Here is an 18,068-nt window from a genome sequence, read left to right as displayed (position 1 = left end):
AAAATACCAAAAGCCTGTTCCTCTGATCTGTCTCCAAGGGTTTGTAATTTCAAGTGGTTTCCACAAGCTAAAAGGGCAAGGTGAAGTATATGGGGAAACAGAAAATGAGACCAAATAGATAAAGAACAGAGGTGTGCTGATAGCCATAACAAACTGTCCAAATCAAAGCAGACACCAGAATGCCATCTAAAACATATATGTACACAAATCCATCTGAACAGCTGGTATCTGTACCTCTGGAGTCATACCTTTCAGAAAAGGGCTTCAAATTCCCTGAAGTGTGATTGCACCACCTGGAGCACAAGGAACCATTAGAAAATCTGGGATTTTCTGAAAAATTCTAAACTGGGAGTCAGCACTGAAGAACCAATGCATTCAAGGATGTCGAGATCTGGGACTGCAGTTTGGACCCCTATATAATCCAACCAGCCAAGCCCAAGCCGTACCAATACAGCAGAGAATACATACCCGAAAATGAAAAATCCCAGCATAATCGTCCTGGAATCCTTGGTCCTTTGGTAAAACATTTTCCAAAAATTGCTTCTGCAGTGTCAGGGAGCCAAGAGCAGCCAGCAGCCAGCAGCTACCTCAAGGGAGGGAAGAATCCGGTGCATTCAGTCAGTTACTCACTGTTGTGGACCACAACTAACTCTTTAGGAGAGTGGACTTCAACATCTAAGACATCTAAGAAGCAGCTTGTTAACAGAAACCAACGTTTTTCTGTCTCCCTTCTCTCCCCCCAAATGCTGAAACACTACCCAATATTCACCAGCAATGCCCCCGGGAACCCTGATGCCACCCAGCCATCCTTTTCTGCTTTTATGTTCCTATCTTTTGTGGTCTTGTTGAAACTTGCCATCTAGAACATTGTTTAGGAAATCTTCAAACCTCTCAGTGGGGTGAGAAATGGGAAGACATTTCTTTCTTTATGGGAGCAGAGCTGCTCCCAAAGACAAACACGGTTTGGGCCAGGAGAAAAAGATGGAACCAATACAGGGTGCAGACACATGTCTGGGTAAGTATCAGAGAAGATGGACAGAAATATCCATAGAAAAGCATCGTGGTTTAACCTGGCAGGCAGCCAAATACCTCTCGCTCACTCCCCCCCTGCCCCGGTGGGACAGGGAGAGAATCAGAAGGGTAAGAGTGAGAAAAACTTGTGGGTTGAGATAAAGACAGTTTAATAGAACAGAAAAGGGAAAATAATAATAATAATAATGATAATGATACAATATACAAAATGAGTGATGCACAATGCAATTGCTCACCACCCACACTGACCGATAACCAAGTAGCGATCACTACTTCCTGGAACACGTCTAGCATTCATATACTGAGCATGACGTCACATGGTATGGAATACCCCATTGGCCAGCTGGGCTGGCTGTCCTGGCTGTGCTCCCTCCCAACACTTGTTTTGTTTTGGTTTTTTTTGTTTTTAAGCTGAATGTCCTTGACTAGAAGGGTACTTAGCAACAACTGAAAACATCGGTGTGTTACCAACATTCTTCTCACACTAAATCCAAACACAGCACTAGGAAGAAATTTAACTCTATCCCAGCTGAAACCAGGACAAAAAGAAAACACTGAGAGTCACCAGATGGAGACAGGATCAAAATAAAAGCCAGTCTTACACATGTTGAAGCTGTGCCTGCTTACCCCAGAAGTGTGTTTGACCCTTGTACTTGAAGCATCTGTCTGATACCAGTTGGACCTCCCTTTCTATGCTTGTCCTTATATACAGAGAGGGCAGGTGCTGTATATAAGTAACAGGGATTAGCCCTCCTGCATTTGGGAATCCTGTTAAATATCTGCGATAAGTTGTGTGTGAACTTGCGTGCATCTGAATTGACCTGCACTAATTGTTTACTGCAGCTACCATGGTCCACGTCTTCCCACCAAGCACTCAAAACATAGCAAAGCAATCACAGGTTATTGTTTTGTGCCAATCTTTTCCAAAACAGGAATATGACCTTACCTATTTCTCCTTGCATGATATCAAATCTGCTAACTCCATCCATGATCAAATAAGGATTTCTCTGAAGTTCCTGGAAGAAAGAAAATGCAGAGAGCAGTGTGGGTACCCAGCCTTTGCCAGCAGTGTATTCCTGCCCCTTGAAGACCTTTGCTTGTTTACCTTTTCCACAGCTGAAAACCATTTCTCTTGAGCCCTGATGCTTTGTTGCCTGCCACCAAGAAAATGAGAAGAGATACTCAAGCATCTCTTCTTAAGTCTGCTATTCCTAGGGATGGGGACTTGTGGCTGGGTGCTCACTGAGTTTTCGTTTGGGTTTCTCTAATGTTACCAACACCTTTCAGAGAGGGGTCTGAGCCTGTCTGCGAAATCATGCAGTTTTCTGGGGGACAGTAGGGCAGAGGCACAGAGGTTTCCAAGCAAAGTCGAGCGGGGTCTGTACTTCAGCTCAGCACTGGTTCTGAGAATGTTTTACTCTCTAAGCCTTTCGTGTTTCCATGCAGGACTAATACATATCAGCCTAGGCTGATGACTTCTGGTGAGGGAGCTATAGAAAGAAGGCTTAATCTCTGGCTGCAAAATCCCACAGGCCTGGCTGACTTACTTTTAATTCAGGGAGAATTTTCCTTGCATTCCTTGAGAGTCTTGCTTGGGCAGTGAAGGGGAAACATTTCAGAGCTTGGCCTTGCACACAGAAATGTGAACCATCCTCCCACCTGCGTCTGCTATTGATCTGGGATATCTGAGTGCTCAGGTGAGACTGGCCTGAGCATCCCCTGTGAGTAACCCTTGGCACACCCCAACTGAGTCAGGCTCTGTTTTGAAAGCACAATCAGCCTTAAATAGGAAAGTCACCGTGCACCTAAGAAAATAAAGAGATAAAAGGGAAAAAAAACCATCTAAGTAAGAAAAATAATACAGCAGCTCTTCCTTCAGCAGGCCCTGGCATTTCTTCTCCCCGATTGATTTGACATGCTGCACAAAAACGAGATGAGCGCACAATGTGTCTCATGACTCGCACGGTTGCGTGAGCTCAGCATCAGCAAATGCTGTCAGTTTTCTGAAATGGCTTCACGGTGATCAGACCCGTCTAAGAAGTTTCCCTGTCAGGACAAGATGCAACACAACATTGCTGCTCCAGGCTGGCGGACAGATCATGCTCCCACAGCACTGCTGACACCAGGGAAAGCAGCCTGGGCACACATCTTCCTTGACAGATGCTTTCACACAGCCATCCACACCTATCCCAGGACTTCAAGGATTTGCGGTAAGAGATTTACCCATAGCATGGGAGTGGGCCTCAGAAGTGGTGGTCACCAGCAGCAGCGGTTGGTCACCATTCAGGGAAGCAGCAGTTCTCAGCCCTTCTCCCTTCCCCTCTACATCTGTCCCAGCTTTATCTTCTCCCTGCCTCTATTTCCCTGTCAGCAGTTTGCCTCCCTCACCTGGGTGAATTCAAAACCTTCTACAAGCAGGGAAGAGTAAATTGCATGACAAGGCTCTGAACTTTGTCTGAGTCCTTGTGTGCGTCTGACTTGCCAATAGTCATCCCAGAAAACCAACAGCGTAAAGGAATGGGTATGTTTGTTCCCCTGTCATTTCTGAGGCTGTTGAAGTCTTAGTTGCCCCAGGCAGGGTGGCTGGGCTCTGATGGATGTGCTACAGTGCATAGCTGCCATGGGAGTAACCACCACATAGAAACACAAGCCTGAAACTGATGGGAAGGCAGCTGCATCTCTTATGGGATTCCTGAGGAAAGGGCTGATACTCTGCTCCGTGCTGGGATGATAAAGCTCTTAAGTGCACTGTGGATCCTGCTAGCCTGTTACGGAAACCGGCTGAAAAAGTCAGCCCATTAGATGCCTCAGCAGATACCCCATTGCCCACCAAGACGTTCGACTCCCCAGTAAGCAAATGGGGATGACTTGAGTCATTAAGCAGGTTCCTTGCTGAGAGAAACCAGTAATTTTGTCTAAAAGAGAAAAGAAATGATCTGAAGTCAGCCCCAGCCAACATGCCTTGACTGCGCACACAGATGGTTTTGTGGCTACCAGAGAGAACAAAAGCTGAAGTCAAACGCTCTCACTGTAATCCTCACCCACAACACACTAAGCTCGGCTTCCAGTGGGGTGTACTCCTCACAGACTTAGGAGGCAGTAACTGGAAAGCAACACAGAGCGTGTGACTAGCCATGGAAAAGGGGCTGCTCAGCAGCTGTCCCTCTGCAGAAACCACGTGGCAAAGGCAAGGTGAATTCCCGATGAGCTGACAGCAGTGCCGCTGGCTGAAATGGCAGCAGTCCTTCTTGCTGCGTGCACTGCGGTCAGAAATGGCGGGGCAGGTTTTAAGAAGAGGTTTGTGCTTCTGAATGTAGCCACCTCTCTGTGGGCTTGAGGAAAAGAGGCAGCACGGGCACGCTTCAAAAGGATGTAGCGCACAGAGCATGGGCTCTTTGCACAGCATTGGGTGTGAGCCAAGGAAGGGCAGAGGACAAACAAAAGCTGAAGCAAAGGCAGAAGGGGGCAGTGGTGGGGAATTGCAAGACCAGATACTCAGAAGAGCTCTGGAAGAGTGTGAGCCCTGACGTCAGTGGTGGAATGGCTGTTCCATTGAAGGACGCTGTGTGGAGCTTGAACTAAGCGCAGAGGGTTTCTGAAAGAGTTTAGAAAGGACATAAGCGTGGTGGGTGCAGTGCTTTGGAAATCTGGGCCTTCTCAACCAGAAGGAAAGGGAGGAAAGGAAGACTCCAATTAGCTCCTCTTCCTTCAAAAGCAAGAACACAGCAGTCATAAAACACCAGAAACTATCATTTATTATTGCAAAACACAGCTATGCACATAGTTACCGCTACACAAAACATGCAAGCCTCACTATTTGCTAGTGCTTAAATTGCATGACAAATAGAGAAACCACAGATTTAACTATAAGTCTGTCCAGAAGCAGTGTCCTGTTTCACTGAGAAATTATGATGAGGCTTTGTGGCATTTTCCTCAAGACTTTTCAGTTTTAGCTGGAAAGGGAAAGAAGAGCGAGCTTAAGGAGTCATGTGGTCTCTTCTCAGAGTATCTACGAGTTCCAGCAGTGAAGGCAACCATATGGGCTGCAAGTCAAGCACTTTTCCTGAACTTATCCCCCCAGGACAAAGCTATCATCACTCGCTTTCCCTGGCCGACTGAAGATTTCATTACGTATTCAAAATAAAATAGAAGTTCAAGTTCAAACCAGTTCATCCTCTAGAGAATGGTCTTACCACAGAAATACTGCTTATCCAAAGGGCAACATGGAAAATTAATTTGAGAGGTGGAAGGAGAGCACCCTGTACATGCATTTGTCTCTAAATTTCTTTTTATAATTGCTCAGCATTTTTATGGAAGAGCAAGTCCCCAGAAGAAGCTGGGGGTGAGTAGTATAGATGTAGGCCATATGCAGACATATGTAAAGAACTCAGTCAGACATTTTTGTGGAAAATTGGAAGCTCGAGGTGGGATTTCATGTGCAGTGTAAGCCAGTCAGGCTGCTGCTCAGTACGGTGGTCTGGCTGTGGCCACTTTTGCAGATTTCCCTGCTGAGCCAGCATGATCCCGAGTGCAGGCACAAGGCCACTGAGCGTTTAGAGGTAGGAGATGACTCTTTGCAGAGCTGCCTCTCAATCAGTTCACCTTAACCCTACAGTAAAATCCCAGCCCCGCTTCTGTTCCTGCCTTAGCACCACATCCTTCCCTTTGGCTGTACTCGTGTTGCTCCCTCCTGCTCCAGCTTCACCTTCCTGACACATCCTGCCATCGTGAGCCACGGTGCTCCCTGTTCAACACACACCAATTAAGAAAAATAAAAAGGTTGAAAGCTAAACTCTGTTCTCAGCTGGACAAATCTTAATTCGGCATCACTGCTGTGCCTGTAATAAAGTTGCTCTGGATTAAGAAGCAAACGTGGTATTGCAGTTCCCTGGGCTAAGGGCATCGCCTGCAGTGTGCTAAGGGGGGGTCAGGCACACCACTGTCATACATCCCGTAACCACAGGAAACCTCCACAGAATAGCTAACACAGAAATAAGCCAGCTGGAGTAACTGGCAGAAGGTAGGGCAGGACAAAGGATGAGCTGTGCTGGGTCACGCTGAAGGTCTGCCTGTTGCAATGACTTATCTCTGACAGCTTGGAGAGGGAGCAGGATAACCGAGCAAGCTGAAACTAATGCTCCTCCCGCATACATCCTCCCATTCTCCATCACTTGAGGGCTAAAGGACTTCCCAGGCTGGAGGCTCTATCCACAGTTTTGTGTGTATTAGACCTCGTGGGAATCAGGAATGTGTTTCCTTGAATCTGCCTATTTATTTTTTTTTTTAAATCATATTCAAAGTGGCACAGTGTTATCAACTATTCCCCTCTGGCCACCACAGCCACATAATCCTGCTAGCTGACTCCCCAGCCTGAAAAACAGGGAAGCAGGTGAGCCAACAGACCATCATAGGAGTGCTGCTTTCCCCTCAACCCGGGATGCGTGCATTCACTCCCACAACCAGCCCTTTCCAAAAGCAACAGAGCCTGGAGATACTATGCAAATAAACCCTCCTCATCTAAAACCTGTGCAGAAAGACAGATTTAATGAATGGTGACACACTGCAGCTTCCTCGGCCCAAAGATATGAACTCTGAAGTCGAGGTCAGATGCAATCAGCTGAGTAGGCAAGGGCTGAGACAATGGCAGCCTGGAAATGCTGCTCCCATTCAATTACACTGATTGCACATGCACACTCGAAAATAAGGTGAATTGATTGTGATTTTCATCAAGGAGAAATACTGAACGGGATCCAAGGACCTTGTGGCCTCTGGGATATAATGAAGCTGTAAACTCTACCACGAACAGCTGGCGAGCAACTTTGGCTCATGCCGGAGGACGGCCCCACAGGACAGACCTGCAGGTATTGCAGGACAGCACTATCCCTTATCATGGCACATTTTTCATAACTTGCCTATTAAAGCAGCTCATGTGACAATCCACATTTCTTTTCCTTCTTTTTTTCTTTTTTGTTAGGTTTTTCTTCATCTGTCCCCTGTGCTGTAGAGCTAAGTTTTTAGCTTAACTTCAAACTGTTGTCTGATTTCTTGCCTGAATAAAATCTATCTTTTTCTCCCCTCCAGCTACAGAGAGGCCAAGGCTGATGCAGTAAGAACTCCAGCTCAGCTTACCTGCCTGGAAAGATCCTAAATTCAAAATGATTTTTTTTTAAAGGGCCCATTTTGGTTTAGTCAAATGTTTAGTCAGTTTAGTTCCTGGGTTCAGAATTCCTTAATGTTGATGTTACTTCCTGGAAATCTCTAGGAATTAAATAAAATGCCAATAAACAAATACCAATCACCAAAAGCAGTGTAGAATCATGACAGGCACTCTGTTGCTGAAAGAAAGTTACATTTGCTTTGGAAAGGGACAGAGGAATAGAGGAAAAAATGTGAGCAAGCCCTTTTGCAAAATTATTGAATCAAATGACGAATCACTTCTTCCAACAAACAAGCATTGACTCAAAGTGTATTGTTCTCCCCAATGTGTTTTAAATGCAATAGCACGGTTCCCTGAGTCTCTGCTAAGGGAACAAGGTATATCCCTTGCTCCAGTTCACACTAAAGCAGCCTCTTTCTGTGGCTTCTATCCAAGAACTTCTTTTAGACCCTACCCTTCCCTTCCCCTGACACCAGACATATGAGACAAATACCCAAGGAGTCCATGCCCCGATGCAGAGGAAACCCACGTCAGCTATTTTAGACAGCCCTTTCACCATGCACCCTCCTACAAGTCACATCAGAGGCACTCAGGGGTTTCTGTCATGCTGACCCTCAAACCTCCATTGGCCACCTTGCAGCTTTTCCCTCTCTTCTGGTTGCCCTACACACAAGTCACAGCCCATGTTAAACAGGGGACGGACCCTCCTACACCAGCGCTTGCTCAGCAGTTCTTACCCCATAAGGTAGCTACAGGGTCCCCAAGAGATGAGGGGTGAGCAGCTGCAGGAGCAGTAGTCTGTGACCTTGAAGACTCTTTAGAAATACCTTCAGCAGCTTCACACTCTGCTCATTTTAACCTTATAAAGCATAAGCGCTGAAGATCAGGGACTATCCTTAACCAATCAAGCACCATATCAAGCACCATGTCAGGCTATCCCTGATTCAGGGCGAAGGCACTGCTGCATACGTAGTAATCTCTCTCCCCTCACACATACCATGTTTGAAAATATAACCAATCTTAGCAAAAATAAAGCACTCAGAATTCACTACAATTCACATCATCTGGATCATCCTAATTCAGTTTCTTTTTGCATCTGTATAGTATTATGCATTATGATCAGAACAGAGTGAAACCTTTAGCTAAAACATTAATTGATTAAAAACATGTATTCAGCAACAGCAAATCATTTTGTGACTTCCTCTGTTCCATTCAATTGCTTGTGTGAAGGAAAAGCACCAAACAATGAAAGAATGTATTCTGAACATTAAAGGACCATCTCAGTTTTTAAAATCTGACATAACTCTTCAAGGAGAATTTCCCCTTGAACGATCTTTAGAAAAGCCCAGCTATAGAAAATATTTTGTTCAGTCTACAATAGAACTCTTTTCCATTTCTTCAAACTGTGGGTGAACGAAAAGAGCCGTTAATTGCAGAGCTCCTGCTGTATCTGATACTTCCAGCCCCACCTCTAGTAATGCTTGAAGTACCACATGCAAAATCTTCATGTTTCAATGGACGTAGACTGGGGGCCTGGGGATGAAAAACACAGCCTGGAGCAGTTCCCATCTAATGGGAAACTGCAACTACTGCAGAGTTAGGAAAAGTGACATTTCAAATGTTGTCTTGGTGCTCCTGATCCACCTCCCCCTTCAGGGACTCCCATATTAAATCAGCTCACTTTACATGTCAAAATACGTTGTTTCTGACTGTCACCACTGACTATTGCTGTCTGAAAATCACGCTGTTTTCTCTCTACTTTATACATTACCCCCAGATATGAAGACTCCAAACTCTGAACGTAATTGGCAATTCTCTTGACAACGTACAAGGCAAAATAGAAGCAGCATGTTGCTCAATTGGATCTGGAACAATGACAGCAGTTATAATTGCTATCTACCACTTAAATAATCAGATACCATATGACTCTGAAAATGGACTCTAAGAGATTATTAGGACCAAGATGCCAGTTTTGTCACAGGTACCTTTCCAGCCAAATTTTTTTAATGTCAGAGGAAGCTAATTCTGGAGGCAGAGAAAAATATAGACATAGATTAAATTGGCCATACGCTGTTGGCAGGATGCAACTATGCTCACTCTCTGGGAGATGTACTCAGGTAAGAAACAAACTCCCTTGGGGAAATTATAGGTATCTCTTTGCCAAGTAGTTTAGGTAGCTTAAACACCTGGGATCATGTATCCTTACAGTTAGCATTGCAATGATCTAAGAACAAAGAGTTTATGAACATTTCTGCACAGGTGAAAAGTGCCCAACTGAAAAGCTTCAGGAATGGGGTACTTCAACTCCTAACACTGCAGCCTTTCCTCTTGCTCCCCGGGGACCAATTCCCAAAGGCAACTGGATGCAGCGCTTGCCTTTCAGGACAGTTGAAATGCAAATACAGTTTTATTTACTTTCCGACCCTTGGCTCAAAACTACAGCTCTATAAATGAAAAGCAACCACTGCTATTCAGCAACTTCTGCCCCTGCTTCACTCTGCTAGGAGACGGAGGCCACGCTTTGATGTCACCATGACACAGCACGGGTGTTGTGGTGACATTTCAGAGCTTCTGGTTGGGGTCCCCAGGCATTGGGTGCCATTGCCCTTCATCTCGCATCTTGTCTAGCAGGACGAAGCCTGGCTGGTCGGGAAACGACTACAAGTGAAAATTTTGGTCAAACTGAGAAAAAAAAATATGGAGTCTTCTTCAGCAGTGACATCCTGGGTTTCTGTTCCAGACGAGCCAGTTGAGTCAGCAGTCTCAACTTCTGTCCCCTGAGTACATCGTAAAAGAACAGCTGGTGATGCTGTCTTAACCTCTACAGTAGAAAAAAAAGCTTTTCAATGTTCGCATCATGAACCCTGGGCCATGAGTGTACAGTTTAATTTTTCAGAGCAGAGCTCTGGCAAAGCCAATGACTTTTCATCCCCCTCCTTCCTGAAAAACCTCTGGAAAATTGTTGCATGCCATTGGTTTCAGTCAATTTGGTGGGGTGATGCTGGAAACTGTGTAGTGATTGCTGAAAAAAATCTTCAAAAGGGAAGTACTGTGAAAGAGAGGACCTCTGCAAATTTTTGAAACCAATTCCACAAAAACTTTCATTCATCAGCTTAATCTTCATGGATTCAGCAAAATAGAAGGGAATTCTCCAACACCTGCCTCACCTGACAAACTTCAAGCACTAGCAGCAGCAGGTTCTGCTTTTGGCAAGGTACGTCAGTCCCTTTGCACATGAAATAACTCTCAGGATATTCAAGTAGGATAGATGTTCATCCCACACTGCAATGCCTCAAAATTAGTTGTATTTGGGTTTCTAAATCAGTTTGTATGCTTTTGAAATCCTACACTTCTCTGCTGCTCCCAAACAGCAAAAACACCAGGGTGGTTACTACTTAACAGAACTGTATCATAACATTTTACGCCACTTTATTCATCTTTAAAATGCCCCTGAGAGTCCTTTCTAACATCCATGTTTGTCTTTTGTGAGTCTAATGCTTAGTTATCATACCTTTGTCTTTCTCAGTCTGGAAATGGTTGCAACTAACTCCTCTCCTTTGCATTTTTTAGTTACTTTTCTACTATAACCACTATTTCAAGAGAGATTATACCCACATGCTACAAACCTGTAAGCAGACTGCTGGTGTAAAAAACACAGCACCAGCTGCATTCTCACTGGACCCGGATTTGAAGAAAGGCTGCCTGAGGAGAAGCCCAGATGTTCATCCAGCAGTAGCAGCTGCTGGTGCAGAGGAGAATGGTCCCTTCGTAGCAGCTCCACAGAGGACACCCAGACATCTGCACCCAGCACCTCCACACCTACCAAGCCATGTTATAAAGACACAGATTGGAAGTGCCTGTACCTCTGCACACGCAATTTCTCTGACACTTTCAGGCCCTGCTGCAGCAGTGGGTAGTGAGAAGTGCAAGCCTTAGGCCCCATCCCTATCACAACACTGCAGCCACAGCCCTGTTAGTGTCCAGGCAGCAGCTTCTGCTCCATCTGATACTTCACCACATCACATTCCTTTTACACCAGGGCTGGGGCTTCCTGCCTTTCCCTTCGGGCATCCACATTTAGCAGCTATGCAGGCTCCCTAAGCTAGCCTGCTTCCCTGCGCTGACCCGTGGCTTTCAAGGTCCATGCTAGCAGCAGCCTCTGCTGCTGCTATGCCAAGGCCACCGCACTGCCAAGCTCCAGCACACCCTCATTCCCCTACTTGCATCTGCCATCCAAATAAGTCTTTTCTAGTTGTCTTGTCCTGTCTCTACAGTCTCACAGTTACTGTCTCTACACCCTGAGGGGTTGCCTTCAGGGAGATGAACTGGTTTGCTCCAGCCCAGGAAAACCAAAGGCCCCAGGCACTAGCGGTGCACTCAGCAACAGGGCAGCACGTGGCAAATCCAGTAGCTGCACCAGCAGCAAACGGTACACAGCAGTGCTATACAGCCAGTCTGACCATGGAAAGATTTCCTGAATTAGGTCCTAGGATAAAAGAGCTGATTATGTGATTCCACCTCCGAATTTAAACATCCATATGCCAGATGATGACAACTGCCTGTTAAACTGGGAATCAGCAAACATACTTCATCTCATGCCTTGTCCCAATTACTTTAAAATAGGTATTGCTGAGTCAGTGGCTTGGATTACAGAAACCAGAGATCTTTAATAGAATCTGACAGCTTTTCAGGTTTGCACAGAGTCGCCTAGAAACAGATCAAAGTGGGAACACTAGTTCTAGTGAGGTTCACAGGTGGAAACAAACTTCCTACAAAAATGTACCCAATGAAATCATTAATGTTACAGAGATTACCTTCCCTCTACACAACCCACAGCAAGGATCCCTCCTTGCAGTGTTGCGCTCCCAGTGTTCCCCTTGGGTTCTACTTCCCTGCTTAGCACAGATCTCCTTCCCCAGGGTGAAGACCTTTACCCCCTGGCCATCAGCGCTCCCATTCAGGAGCAGGGCTCCGAAACACCCCGGCTGGTGTAACTCACAGTTGGCCTCTTCCATTGTATTCGCCGCAGCTTATCCTCTGGGAGCAGGTTGGGACCGATGGAGCTGACATGAGCAGGGAAGGTGGCATCCTCAAAAAGCAATCCTTGGCTCAGACACAAGGCTCGCAGGTGGTTGAAGTCCTGGTTTTTAAATTTCTTCAGGTTCTGGAGGCTTCCCGTTGCCCCTGTTGTTTGCCAGCCCTGCTCCAACTTTAGAGCAGAGCCGGGGGCAAGCATTGTGCCCCTTTCCTGTGAAGGGGAGACATGGACTGCCATTAGTTTCCCAATCTGAAGTGGTGCCTTAGGAGTGTGTGGGAAAGCAACACCTCCTCCCCCCGCAAGAGGATTGTGGAGCAGCAGCTTGCAGAGCTGAGGGCAGTCAGTGACAAAATCCTTATTAGCTGGAAATGCCTGGAGAAAAAGTAGTCGTCAAATCCCAACTGGTTTATCTTAAACCAGTGCTGTCACTGCTACAAATTCAATTTTGAGTCTTCCCTGAGGACAGAGAGCAAAGCTGTTAGCCAGCCGGTGTGTTAGCATTGAGGTACATCTGCAACACAAGCGAGTAGGGGATGGAGCAGGAGCTGCAGACACGGGGGAGGAGGGAGGTGGTGTGAGCAGGGAGGCTGCTCAGAGGTACCCAGGACTCCTCTGGCCATGGATCACACCTGTGCCCAGGGCATTTTTCGAGTTATTAGTTTCATTTCCACAAGTGAGCGCTTGACGGTCACTCCCTGTGAGACCTAAAGAAGGCAGAGACTTGCCTTTCCTTGGGATCTGCTCCAAAGACCCCAGACAGATTACGGTGGTGGCTTCCTACCAGCTTACACACACACTCCACCAGACTCCCTAAAGCTGCAGTGCTGAGATGGGACCAAGCTGCAACATCCAGACCTGGATCCCACCTGCACTACTTGCTCACATGAGCGTGCACCAAGGTCTGGAGATTTTGGAGTCAGTAGTTCATTTGGAGGCCAGTGTTTAAACAGATCTGAATTGTAGATTCATATTTAAACTCGGCAGTCATTGCATGGCATCTGTAGCTATTCCAGTCTGGAGCATGTTCGAGCCCCTCTTTGTTAACGTGTCTAAAGGAAAGGGGCAATTCACTCAGGAAAAGCGAACATTTCACACACGCAGTGGAACCCTAGAATGGACAGACCTGCTAACAATCTGCTGGCACAGCCAGGGAAGGATGCAAGAGAGAAAATCTCCCGTTGTTGACTCTGTCCCCTTTACAGTCATCAAAGAGCACAGCAGGACTCTTGCCGTCACAGATCTACTTTTGTTCCAAAGGGAAGCAGTGCATTGTCCATGCAGATGCTAGACTGTGGGGTGGGAGGGCTTTTGGGACATGAGTAGGAAAAGGGCACAGGAAGGTGGAAAACTTGCATGTTTGGACAGGCAGTGGCACCAGAGCTTTAAAAGAGCAATTTGTTCTGTCTAACCAGAGTAGGAGCTTTCAGGTGCAATCCCCAGAGCCGCGTGGATGTACAGAGAGACACACACGTGTGCACCATCTCCTGGGGATCTTCCTTCAGCTAAAAAGCTCTGTTGTGGAGTTCAGAGACGTAGCAGGAAGGCTGTTCAGCCTGCCTTGCCTCCTGGTTCCTCCAGCAGCTTTCGTCATGCAAAATTACATGTTGCTGGGTCAAAATATAACTTGAGATCCACACCAGCTTTCACCCTTCATTTGCACTTGCCCTCACAAAAACAAAACTTTAACTGTCCTGAGCTATAATTCCTCTTTTGTCCTTCTCCTTATGAAAAGAGAAGCCCCTGGTGAAGCCCTGCTTTAGCAGACTTTTAAAGTCAAGAAGGATCACTGTGATCACCTCCTCTGGCTTCTTGCATGACAAATGCCACTGCACTTGATCCAGCGATTCCTGCCCTTAGCTCCTGGCTTCCATTTAAGATGTACCTTCTCATAAATGAGCACTGGAAAATCCCTGGGCACCACATGCCCTGGGCAAGCCACTCCTATAGTTAATTAACTTTGCCATGCTAATTTCTAGCCTGAAGTCACTTAGTTTCAGTTTCAAGCTACCAGAAGCCATCGCTTTTTTTTTTTTTTTAGTAGATGAAAGGGCTCTTTTCCTACCAAATGTATCTGTAGATCTGATATGTTCCTGGTACAGTACAAAGAGAGCAGATGGCTCCAGAAAGAGCAAAGCCTCTGATTTTTGTTGTGAATCATTCACACATGTGAAAAACACAGACCAGACACACTGAAGGTGTGATACAGCCCCCCCACATACACACTTTTTACTTAGTGTCATCACCTTTCTCAGTGCTTCAAGTCACTTGGCCTCCTGGCATTGTAACAACAGCCTAGAAAAATAAAGAGTTTTGCATCTCCTTGTTTTAATTAAAAGCCCCACAAAAAAATCAGATGGAATTCAGGAATCACCCTCGGCCAACAAAAAGAGAGAACATTCCCCTTGGGCTTGCATTTTTTAATACAATGGAAATAAATCTCATGTAATGTACCATAACACGACAAGGGAATGGCTTCTTCTTAACAAATACTCATTTGAAACTGTGCCCAGGCCCCATGCATGCTAAGATCTATTTCTTGCAACACTGTTCCAGCAAAACTGATTACTAATTCCAAAACTCAAATTAAAACTAACAGAGCTTGAAGGCTGGGTCTGACACGCATTCCCTCTCTTCTGACAGAGAACAAGAGTTTTTAGCGTGTGTGTGTGTGTGTTTAATTACGTTGTTTAACATATCCGGAATAAATTAGCAACCAGACTGAAGAAAATAATACACTTAACTACTTTTCCCTTGCAGGAATAACTTCATCAGCATTGTGTCTGGGGGTACACATGCACAGATACATGAGCTCTACATCCGTCCATGCCACTGCGCAGGCAGCCCATGGGGTCCCACACCCCTGGCTAGCATTCTCCTGTCCGCACCAGCATGCTCTGCCAGCCACCTCTTTCAGAGCAGCGTCCTGAGCCCTGGCCACAGGTCAGCTCTCATCAGCAACAGCAAAGATCACAACAGCTTTTAAAGCAGAATATTGCCTGCCTGATTGGGGAGCTTCTTACCGTTACTGAACTCCGAGGCAGAAAGTCTTTAAAGGGACAAAGTTATAATGCAATGGGTTTCAGAGGCGTTGCCCTTGGACTGGCTCCCTGCCACAAGACGTGGGGGAGAGAGGGAGGGATTTTAAACACTCAGAAAAGCTGGTTCAGACACATTGTGAAACACTGGAGAAAAACAAGAGACTGACTCTCAACTAAGGAAGGAAATTATTATTCAGAAGGCGTTAAACATACATTTACTTAGTCCTGGGATCTCCTCCAACACATTTACTTATCTGAAATGGAGAAAGGAATCACACCCAACTTTGCATCTACTGCTCTTTTTTGGTCCTTCTTCCTTCTCAGCAGAGAGAGATCCTTCTTCTTGCTGCTGTCTCAGAGGGAGGGTCAAGTGACAAAGGGTGAGGGAGGGAAAGGGAAGAGTAGAAAAGCTACAGAGAGAAGGAGAAAAAGAGATCAGGTGTGACAGTTAGATGGGATGGGAAGGAAAGGGGAGTCTCTGAGGATATCAGAGCTAAAAGTTTGGTGACCTCCACAGAAACTAACCTGGGAACGCCAAGCACCCACCATTTTCTGCATTAAAACAGCTTAAAAGCTAGCAGCAAAGGGTGTGTCTCGTCTCCCTCCAGCACTCATTCACAAAAGATGTCAAGCAACTATGATAATCAGGTACTCAATGGTGGCAAATGCTACTGACAGCTAATTACACTTTGCATAAAGATTTATGTCAGAGTACAGACACAATTTCCTTCAACGGCTTCTGATATTTTCACTGAGTAGAAAGTGGAAACAGGCAATTAGAAACATGTGTCTACTTCATAGCTGAACTATCCACCTTCTCCTCTCCACCGATTTTCTCAAAACATTTCCATTACATGTTGGCTCAGCTGGGTTTCAGTACTTTAGGAAGAGCAGCTGAATTTTCTCAAACACTACAAAGAATACGAGAAAAGCCAAAAAGCCAGCAGCCCTTCTTCCCCTGTTCCCTCTCAAACACTCCAAACTATCAATGTACTTTTCTTCTCACCCATAATATTCAACATATGCTACAGTAATGCAAGCACTCATTCCCTCTAAGACCCTGTCATTCATGCATTTGGAGCATTGTAAAAACTTCGGGGAGTCAGTTCTAGAATTGTCTTATAATGAAGGCAAGCATGAGTTTATTAGCTCTCCTTGCGTTCAGAGAAAAAACAAATGAGAGAGTGCTGCTTTTCAGCAGCTTGCCCACAGTGACAGCAAACTGCGGAGGCAGAGCAGGGCCCTGCTTGGGCGCCCCAAACCCCAGATGGACAACAGCTCCTCGTACATACAATGTGTGAAAGCCTTGAGTACCTCAGAAAACCAAAACCAAAGGCAGGCACTTTGGCAACCCTCCAGGAGATTACTTTCCCAGTGGCATCTTGCATGACCTTCTGCTCCAAACAGTCTGTGAAGTAGTCCCTTCTGGCTATTTATTAAGTCAATTTTCTCCTCATTTTGCATACATAGCATAGGACAGTTCCAGATACCTTTTTTCTACCTCATTTAATAGCAGCATGCAGTAACTATAGAGTCCTCCTCCTCTTAGGATCTCCACTCCCACTTGATCCAATTACTTCTGACAACTTACCCGTTTTACTGTAAGGCTCTTTTTAAGGACGGCAAATTCATCTTCTCTTTCCCTCCAGGTAACATTAAGGACAGGGACTCTAATTTATTCTGTCTCCCCAAGACAAATCCCTCTCAATGTGTCTGTGGTGCTTTTCCAGCACTATTACTTGTATTTCATCTGCTTCATCTTGTACTAAGTAAAACAGCAAAGTGATGTTTTACCTGCAATGCCTCCGGTGTAACTCTCCAGCCAACACCAACAGAGTGACATACAGGCTGGCACTCTCCCCATTCTCCTTTATAGGGCAGCTTTCGCCACGCCTTAAGTAAACGTAACCAAGTTGAAGTCAAGTGCAAGGCCAAAAGCAAGCAATCTGACTCAGACATAATAGTTTCATACAGATATCATACTGTGGAGAGAGATATATATAGTTCTATTAGCCATCCACAATGAATGGTCTATCGACCTATGTCAGTTGATAGTTTCCTGAGGCTAACTTCGGCTTCAGTCGCAGTTATTCTTATAAGGAAACAGGATTTGTTTGCACCTCCCACACTTTCACATTATTTGTTTTCCTCCTGACACCACAAGGAAATGCAGCAATCATCCTGGATCCAGGCACAGCCTGGCAGGACTCACCACGAGACAAGTTATCAGAGCTGTGTGTCATTCCTTCTGCAGCAGTAAAAGCAGCGGATACTTTTAGGCCAATACCTGTTAGCATTTACACTGGGCTCTTACTTAAATTCCACATCAGTTCACTCACTTGGGTAGTTCATTTCCTCCAGGATTGCCTGAGGAAGTAAGAGTCATCCATATATTTAGGAATCCTAGGGGACTGGCTATCCTAAAGCCCAAAGCCAAAGAATTAAAGAGTATCAAGCAAAAGTATGTGAAGGAGGAGGTTATTTCATTTTTGGGAGGCCAAACTGAGATAGTATAAAGAGGCCCAAAATCCAAGGGAATGAGTGCAGCACATCCTCAGGGACACGTTCCCTGGCAGCAACCCTAAGTGTATTCCTACAGACTGTAAACGTGTTTTTGAAAAAAAGGCTCTTAGTGTCTTGGTGGACAGCAAGCTGAACAAGAGCCAACAATCTGCCCTTGCAATAAAGCAAACCGCCAGCATCCTGGGCTGCATAAGCTGCAGCACAACCAGCGGGTCAAGGCAGGGGATGCTTCCCTTTTGCACAGCACTTTTGAGACCATATCTGCAATACTATGTCCAGT

General features: G+C 45.7%; 1 protein-coding gene across 1 annotated transcript in view; it reads right to left on the bottom strand.

The window, feature by feature from the left end:
• Positions 1–12,425, bottom strand: part of CAPN13 (calpain 13) — a 46,178-nt gene extending 33,753 nt beyond the window's left edge. Inside the window, exons 1-3 of the mRNA XM_075148168.1 lie at positions 12,189–12,425; positions 1,979–2,048; positions 469–587 (exon numbers count right to left, since the gene is read on the bottom strand). Of these exons, the coding sequence (XP_075004269.1) occupies positions 469–587; positions 1,979–2,048; positions 12,189–12,425 (426 nt within the window). The remainder of the gene's footprint in view (positions 1–468; positions 588–1,978; positions 2,049–12,188) is intronic.
• Between the last annotated feature and the right edge of the window lie 5,643 nt (positions 12,426–18,068).

The sequence above is a fragment of the Calonectris borealis genome, chromosome 3, assembly GCF_964195595.1.
Source record: "Calonectris borealis chromosome 3, bCalBor7.hap1.2, whole genome shotgun sequence".
Classification (NCBI taxonomy): domain Eukaryota; kingdom Metazoa; phylum Chordata; class Aves; order Procellariiformes; family Procellariidae; genus Calonectris; species Calonectris borealis.
Note: the sequence above shows the minus strand (reverse complement) of the source record. Positions and strands in the feature narration are given on the sequence as shown.